Genomic DNA, 9014 nt, shown 5'->3' on the forward strand with positions numbered 1-9014 from the left:
AAGGCCCCTCGGTTTTTTTTTTTAGAATTTTTGGACGGCTTGGATCGGCCGTCCGGTGGCCGGAGAGGGCCCGGCGCCGCCGCCGGTACGATTTTCCTCCGCCGGTGTCCATTATCTTAGCAACAGTTTTATTTTTTGTATAAGGCAACTTCAAGCTAAAAAATCATGTGTTTACGCAAATAATTTTCTTACCACTATGGATCTTGTTTGATAGATCTCATTGAGATCTTTAATACAATGTAAAAAAATTTGAATTTTTTTTTTCATTTACATTATTTTTGAGTTTAAAAATGTGAAAGGAACTTTTTATTTGAGTTTTGTGGAATGACCCTTCTTAGGCCATCCACAGTGGTATAATCAAAAAAGAATAACCAAAAGTCGACACATCAGCTTTTGATTATTCACTTAAGAGGTTGTTAAGCTTAACAATGTTAAGCTTCACTATGGTCACTTCTAGTCTATAATCAAAATATGGGGTCCACTACAATTTCATTCTCTCTCCCCCCTGTTTCCCGTTATTCACTTCCCTCCATTTACGTTTTTTATGAGTTAAAATATATCGATTCCCTTTCTTAATTTTGAAAAAAAAATCGGCGACTTACTTGCCTCCTATTATGATTTTTTCCATTTTTTTTTTCGGGGGTGGGTAGTAGAAACAGGAAAGAAGAGTAAAACACCTTAATCCGGCGACGATGGATTGAATTATAGATGATCGAGAGATATGAGTTTCACTTTTGGAGGAAAAGAAAGAGAAATAGTTTGTTGGTGAAGTGAAAAAGATATAGAGTAGTGAAAAAGCTTGGCTACATAAAATTTTTATTCTTCAATTTTATTTTTTAAACCAAAAAAAAAAAAGAGTGGGCGAAGAAGGGAAGAAGAAAATACTAGTTGAAACACGTGTGTATACAAATTTTGGAACTAGTTAACTTATGTAGTGTAGGATCTACAAATTTTGATTATTGAAAAAGGTTGTTAGTTTTGGTTATCCAAAACCCAAAATTTGATTATTTCTAAGGATGTTGCTAAGTTTGATTATACTATTGTGAGTAATCTTTTGCACCAACATTGTTAACTTTAAAAACAATTGGCATTTGATTATACCACTGTGGATGGCCTTATTTTTGAATGAGAAGTGGCAAAATAAGTACTTATTTTTTAAGAAGATTTCCGGAACGGAGCCTCAATCCGTTTGGAACACATGGAAATGAAAAGAAAAAGGGAAAAAATGTGCGAGGAAAATGTAAAACATATATTATGCTTAACTTTGTTTTTCTATTTTCTTAACCCTTTCTTCCCAAACCAAATAAGGGGGAGGGAAATTTTTATAATTTTTTTAATTGTCTACATGTCCAAACAGAGCCTAAATTATAATACTATATATTTTTTGGTAAAATCCCCTTTCTGAACACGCTTATATGCGGTTCCAACTTCAAACCGTGTTTGGCAAACTTGAGTTAAAAAATGCGTGATTTAATTAATTAATTAAAAAATTCTACATCAGTTAATGAGCCCAGCGCAAAGGTCTCCGGCAATTGCGGAAGTGGCTGGCGGCGGAGCCGATTGCGGTGGCGGGTATGACTCCCTGTCATCCATTGAAACACAGCTCCGACGTGTTTGCTGGGACGAAATACAAGAGACTACCGCTTGGGAAAATGATTATTTTCTTTTGTGTTTTTGTTTTTTCATTTCCTGTATAGGTATCAAAAACATAGAGAGAAAATAACGAAAATTGGAGGTATACTCACAAAAAAGTTTCATCAATATGTTTTTTTGGAGTAATTTTTAGTTTTCCAGAGGATTTTTTTTTTTATCTGCTTTCTTTTTCAGTGGTTTGTTTCTGAAATTATGGTCGATTTTTATTATTTTCAAAACAAAATTGACAACTTTTTACACAGCCCAAACAAAGCCTTATGTTGAATCAGGTGCTAACTAACTCACCCAAAAACAACAAAAATGCTACTTGCGCAACCGTTGTGTTGGTTGTGTACGTAATTCTGACCGTCCAGATGTATTTAGACGGTCTAGATTTTATAAAAACTCTTCCAAGGAAAAGTTTAATTTTTATTAGGAAGAGTTTGAGAGAATCTTGACCCTTTATTACAGCAATGGACGGCTAGAGATTGGTTGTGTGTTGTGTTTTACACAACCGTTGTGTGTGTAGCACTTTTGCAAAAACAATTGCTGTTAGGAGAGGGCGCAACTTAATCTTTAAAGGGCAGCGGAAAACCTGCGCTAAACGGCGGACATAAGGCGCTTCCCAATGTTGCACCAACATGTGGAGGTGGTTAGTCCTCCATGTGCTTGCTCCGCGCTAGCAAGGGGCTGGAACATCTCGAGTATAGGGTGGAATCTAGCCCCCGTAAAGTGAACACCTTCAACTAAAAGAATGTATCACATATACAGTTTTCTACAAATATTCCTGAAACATATGAACAAAGAATCCAGCAAAGAATCATACAAATGTGGAGAAGAACATAGTGGTGGACACAAACTGTGTCAAGAATGAAAAAATACTACTACTGTGAAAAGAAGAGGGGAATCTACAGCTTATAAGTTAATTATAATGGTTACTTATTAGCTTGACCTTTTACTTCCCTCTAAAAGCAGCTAGCCTTGCAACAAAGTCGTCATAATCTGGAAGCTTAGGATGCACAGGCCCAGCAGCAGCCGGTTCATACGAAGATGCCCGAACGTGTCCTTTACCCTTCTCAACCGGGCTCATTGGCTCGAGAGGGAGAGACGCTGCTCGAACCGGAAGACCATCTTTGGTTCTGCTCCTTGAGGGATTGTCGCTGATGTCCGCTCTGGATTGTTGCAAATGAGGCGGCTTTATATCTGCTTTTGCTTTGTCCACCACATAAGGCGCATTTTTCCTACTGTAATGCATCAAGAGCCTGTCTATTGCCCTCTCCTCCTCGTCCTTTTGACCTTGACCGCCCATGTTTTCGTTTTCAAGGCCTTGTTTGGCAGGGTCTCGCCTCGTGCCATGATCTGCTGGAGGTTTCAAAGGTCTCCTTCGAACTGATCTTGGTTTTGGCTTATCAGTTTCTTCGCCAACTGAATCATCGCGATGATGATTATCCTCCGGGTGATCACCTGAAGAAGCCTCGGAACTGTCTTTTTCAGTTTCACCAGTTATTGGTTTGGTGTAAGGAGGGGGAGTAAATCTGTTGAAGAAGGCTTTGTTGTCATCATCGATTGTTCCCTGAGCAACATTGCTTTCTGAATTCGAACTTGTCTGTCGGTCTTTTTGGTCTATACTTCCCCCTCGAATATCATCACCAACTTGCTTTCTTCCATAAGATGGAAAATCCTCCTTGTTCCCTTTTGGAGCAGAATCCCTCACATTTTGCTGCTTATTCTTGGAAACCTGTTTGTCTGTCTTTCTGACAGGTTCCTCGTTGTATTTCTCAACGCTTTTATTCTTAGACCGGGTCTGCAAAACACAGAGAAAAAAAAAATCAGATATGTTTCCAAAAGCACAATATTTACGAACATTACGCAAAACACAACCAGTCATATCTGGCATTCTTTGGTATTACCATGTCCTATGCTCAACAGAAAAACAGGCATCGAATGTGTAATTATTTCAAAAAACGAGACTTCATAGTCCCTTCGTATGAGTGAACTAATCAAATGGTGGATAAGGGTGTGTTTGGAAGCTTACTTGTTCAGACGCTGGCGGATTATAGAGCTTCTGTTCCAAAGCCTTGGAATCCCATTGTAAATCAGACTCGAGCGCTATCTCCAGGAGTAGTTGAAGCTTCACGTCCTTTGTAGGAGGCGTAGCCTTCAGCTTCTCAACAAACTGAGCATAACCATCAGCTTGTCAGTTTATTTTCTTGTAAAAAAACTTCTGAATCAGTAAAATCGTTCCAAGAAACTGCGCATTTTATATTCGTGAGTGAAATCATGGATAAGTACTTCTGTGTTGACGTTAGCTTCGATGGAATTCCCGTATCTGTCAGCAAATACACTTCTGAGCTCACGCAATTCTGGCATATCAGCGAATCGTGCTGCTGCAAACATCAGAGACGATACTGCTTCTTTGCATTCCTCCTGGCATTCCCTATAAAAATAAAAATAAACAAGAGCGAAGATTGTTTATTACAATACCTGAAATATTAAGCTTATGTAATCCATCATGTTGACCTTAGCATTTCGTATGAAACACTACGGAATATAGCCACCGCAACTTAACCATCGACATTGCAATTTTTTTACCCAATCGCGTCTTTCAATTTCAGTTTGAATACACTGTAAACTACTTATCTTGCGTTAGGATTGTTCTCTACACGAATGATGTAGGACAGATTTAGAACCCTTAGCGTATCGCTGCCTACAACTAGAATCGCGGTGCTTTGGGTGGGGAAATAAGAATATTGTTTGGATAAGTGCGCAAAGTAGAAGAAATGAGAGAATAGAAGAAGTCAAGAGAGATAGAGAGAGAGATGTGCTTTACCCTCGCAAGGGCTAGGCAGTTTCTGCAAGGAAGGACCGCAGCCCAAACCCCAATTACAAAGGCCTTAACCTTGTAAACTCAATTCATTAATCAACTCTATTCCAAATGAAAGATTACATCTCAATTTATAATCCATGAGAAAGACTCTTCGAATTCCTAGAACTTTAAATGAAATGAACCTAACCTAGATATATGCGTACATTGAACCTACTAGCATGTGTTTAATGCATCTAGATGAGTATTAATGCAAACACTAAATACGTGATGACCCTTTCAACTATCAATGCAAACACTTAATTCATGATGACCCTTTAACTACCAAACTACCATAGATGACCCTTGAACTACCAACTACCAAGGACACTTATTTTCGGACCAAAAAGCCTTCTTGATGCTCGTGCTATCCTTAGCCTTTGGTGTATGCTTCCAAAGCCTATGAAACTTGTCTAACCACTCCATGGCTATGTCATCAACGAATGTCTCGATAGAAACTAAAAGAAAAACCAACAAAAATATGCTTCGCAGTAGACCCAAAAAAAAATCCTAGCAATTAATTAGAGTGTGAACAGATTGAAGCAACGATTCAGCAACTACAGGACGGGAAAAAAAAAACAGTTTTATCTGCCGGTGAATCTTTTTCCGGCAAAATAAGTAACATAATAAAAATAACGAGAATAACTAGCTTGTGATATCTTTGTTTTAGCATTTGCTAAGCATTTTGCAACAAATCAATCAGAATATTGTTTGCAAATTAGCCATAAATCATGGATAGATAGATACCTTTGTTTATTCATTAGGGAAACATTATTTGAGATAAGCCCACAAAATTGGTCGATGAAATCATAGCAGGCTGACATGTTCAGCTCAACCAGAAGCCCTTCAGCCTGTTTCATTAATTGCCAATAAATTCCAAGTTAGTATACAAATTATGACTGCGGAAAAGGAAGGAAATGTGTGTGTATCCCCATATATTTACGAATCAGACACCATGAGAGAGAGAGAGAGAGAGAGAGCTCTGAAAACAGGCTTCCAATTTCAGAAAACCCAATTGGGAAACAGAAAGGAAACGTAAATTAAACACAACGCACGCAACGACAAATAATGAAAGTTGGCTTCGATTTGAAGAAAACCTAATTCGAAAACAGAACATAAAACAAGAAAAAAGGAAGAACATAATACCAAGAGAAAGAGAAAAAAACGGAAATAGGCTTCGAATTCCAGAAAACCCAATTCGAAAAGAGAGCATAATACCAAGAAAGGAGAGAAAACACACACACACACACACACACACACACACACAGGTGAATTAAAAGCATTAATTCGATTTCCAGATAAAGGAATTAAAAATCGGAACGGAAAATTGAATAGACCATTCAATATGAGAAGGAAAGAAAACGAGAGAAGAAGAAAAAACCAACTTACCCTGCCATAGGCATTGATGTCAAGCCCGTTTCTAAGAAGATCGGCGATATCATTCCTCAGGTACTTCTGCATTGCGTTTCTCTTCCTCTTTATCATCTCGATTCGTGTCTTCGTTAGCTTGATTGCTGTCTTGCTAAAAACCAAGAACCCACAAAAGAAAATCATGAATTATATCAAACCAATCAAGTTGATCAATAAGAAAGACACAGACGATTTGGGTTTCGAATACCAACCATTTTGAGTAGAACTTGCTTTTCAATAGCCCGTCGAACATGTTTGATCTCTTGCTTGGGTTTTTATTGGAAAAGTTTGAGGATTAGGCGAATGAATGAGAGAGGCCAATTTAAAGAACCACAAAAATGTTCCTTAAATGCAGATCAAGTTTCGCATTTAATAAGCCCAAATGAAAAGAAAAGAAGTCTTTTTAGAGAGAAAGCAAGAAACTTGGCCACAGAGAGAGAGAGAAGGAGGAGAGAATCTCTATACACTTGCAGAGTTGTGAAGGAACTGGAAAACACAGTGATATATATACAACTAGCTTGCATGTACATAAATGAAGATATGTCTCTATCTTTTTTTTTTTTTTTGATCAGAAGATATGTCTCTATCTCGCTCTTCGTTTAGAGAGAGAGAGAGGGATAGGAATGACCGAATGATCAGATGCAGAAAAACAGGTGAATCAAGTCCTTGCCACGCAGGACTCTCTCTCTCTCTCTCTCTCCCTAAAACAAAGGGATTAGTATTAAATACTAGAGATGAATTGACGGAATTGGCATCGGATGGTGGAAGGGAGTGGGCGTGGAAGTTGAGGGTAAATTGGGGAATGTGAAGAGTTGGGTGAGCTTATCGGGAAAGAATGAAAGAGAGACGGAGAGTGGAAAACGCGGGGAGGGAGACAAACTGTTGACGATGATCTGTTGGTTGAATTTAGGAATCCCATGTTTTAAGGTTGAACACACAGATGCACACATAAATCATAGAGTGGATGTAGAGCATAACTAAAACCTATTACAAGCATAACATAACCCAAATAAGGCATAATCAAAGAATATCCAAAAAACCAACTAAGGCATAACAAACAAGTTATGCCTTGTTATGGTTCTGTTATGCTCATAATGATTTTGGTTATGCTCATAATAGATTTTGGTTATGCTCATAGTGGTTTTTTTATGCCAAAAGTTACGGTGTCTCCAAAATGACCGGGGACACCGAAGTCATTCCCTAGAAAGAATATAGATATACTGATTTTGTATTGTACTACTCTAATAATAAATGAAGGAAAACAAGCATGTGTTAATTCATGTTCTGGCTAATTAAAAATTAACCATATAAATAATTTGCCCGAAGTCGTGAATGTTTTGAATTGTGATGCAGATAGGGATTTTAAATATAAATACTTGTTTTTCTTAGCGGAACGTGGCCTGAAATATTAAGTTCTGGAAATGGTAAATTTAGCTTTTATTATTTTGATTTCGCTTACTTTGTGAAAAACTCTTGCAATTTTAGAAATAAGTATTCTAGAGTATTTAGTTTCTTTTTAGCTTTTATTATTTGGAATTCAGGCTCGAGCCTAATAAAAATTGTGTGTTCGAAAGAAATAATTGGGTGCCTAAAATTGTATATTTCTCAAAATGTTTCAGGTGAAAATTTAATGTTTGAATAGGGAATGTTAGCTGGAGTAATTAACAGGTACGGTATGAGAAAGATTTTAACCAAAAAAAAAACTAACAGAAGAAAATAACTTGGCAAAAAACACATAATATTACCCCACAAGAAGGAAAGAATAGAGTTTGGAGGAGGAAACTTCTTTGGAAGATTAGCATACACAATTCATTGCTTGCTTTTGTGGTGACAAAACTACAAAATGTGCACTTAATTGTCAATTGAACTGCCTTGTAAATTTTAACCAAAATTACAAATATATCATTTAGAAAAATTTCATGATTTTGGAGAAGAGATGACAATCATGGGGCAAGATAAAATTTTCCACAAATGGAATAACCAGTACAACTTATTTTTTCTTTTCTTTTTTCCGTTAATAATGGATACTCATATGTTATTACATACTCCTGTAGTCCTACAACTTTCAAGAACATTATTTATTGGTACCGTATTCACGAATTTTCAGTAATTTGAAATATGCTTTCGGCTTTCGCTCTCGCGCACGTGTACGACTTTGCTCAAGACTACACAGACAGCTGTAGATGACGCCACCGGATCTAGTAAATTGATCAGACCAAAGCTCAAGTCTCACCGACCATGAAAAAAAAAATACTCCTATAAAACATTCTGTTAGGCCGAGTCCAATCATGGACCCTTTCTCATCAACGAGCTTTAACCATTTTATAAAAAGACAGTTAAAGTGGAACACCTTTAAATATGGACCATCAAAATGGTACACCCTAGGTTTGGAATCTGATACTTCAAAGTTCAATCGCTGAATTCTTAATTTAGATCTCCAAACATCGTTATCATCGTATAGACAAATCATTTTCACAAAACAAAATACAGAAAGGGGAATCATGAAAATGAAATTGGTGGGGGTTTAGGGGACTTGGTTTGTTAATTTAACACAACTAATTAAACAAAGTTTAGGCACGAAGGATAGAGCATATCGGCCAATTATCGGGTACTTTTAGAGTACCATGTGTTATTTTTATGTGATACGTACTCCCAACAAATAAAAAACCGCTACTATAAAAGCGAATCATGATGCCCATAGCGTCTAATTCGTCACTAGTCATGTAGATAACACCACGTTGAACCCCGGGAACGCTATCGGTGGCGGGAAGGAAAACGAGCACCCCGCATGTATAACGTATTGTCCATTTGTCCACACGCAACACTGAAGAGGGTTTTTTGCTTGCTACCAAAGCTATTAAAAGCGAGTCAATTAACTGGTTGGAATTCATCAAGAAAAGAGTGTGTGCTTAGTAGTTAACAGCTGTGGGCAAGGACATATGGCAATGCCCTGTCAACCAGTCGGTTACTTTTGGTTAAGCTAATCCATAAAGCAAAGTTTTGCCAGTTGTGCCAAAAAAAAAAGTGTCCCTGTGGGCCCAATCAGAATCAGGGACAGTTCATCTCCACCAAGTGGGCCATCGTTTCTAGTTGCTTGGAAAGATTATTG

At 37.5% G+C, this 9014-nt stretch overlaps 1 protein-coding gene across 1 annotated transcript; it reads right to left on the bottom strand.

Annotated features, from left to right (window-relative positions):
- Positions 1 to 2373: 2373 nt before the first annotated feature.
- Positions 2374 to 6493, bottom strand: LOC131335504 (uncharacterized). The gene is made up of 6 exons (XM_058370888.1): positions 6118 to 6493; positions 5885 to 6017; positions 5243 to 5346; positions 3925 to 4069; positions 3668 to 3808; positions 2374 to 3436 (listed from the first exon to the last, which is right to left on the bottom strand). The coding sequence occupies exons 1-6, from the start codon at positions 6156 to 6158 to the stop codon at positions 2588 to 2590; spliced, it is 1413 nt and encodes a 470-aa protein (XP_058226871.1). The 5' UTR covers positions 6159 to 6493; the 3' UTR covers positions 2374 to 2587.
- Positions 6494 to 9014: the final 2521 nt, after the last annotated feature.

This window comes from Rhododendron vialii, chromosome 8a (assembly GCF_030253575.1).
Source record: "Rhododendron vialii isolate Sample 1 chromosome 8a, ASM3025357v1".
In the NCBI taxonomy this organism is placed as follows: Eukaryota; Viridiplantae; Streptophyta; class Magnoliopsida; order Ericales; family Ericaceae; genus Rhododendron; species Rhododendron vialii.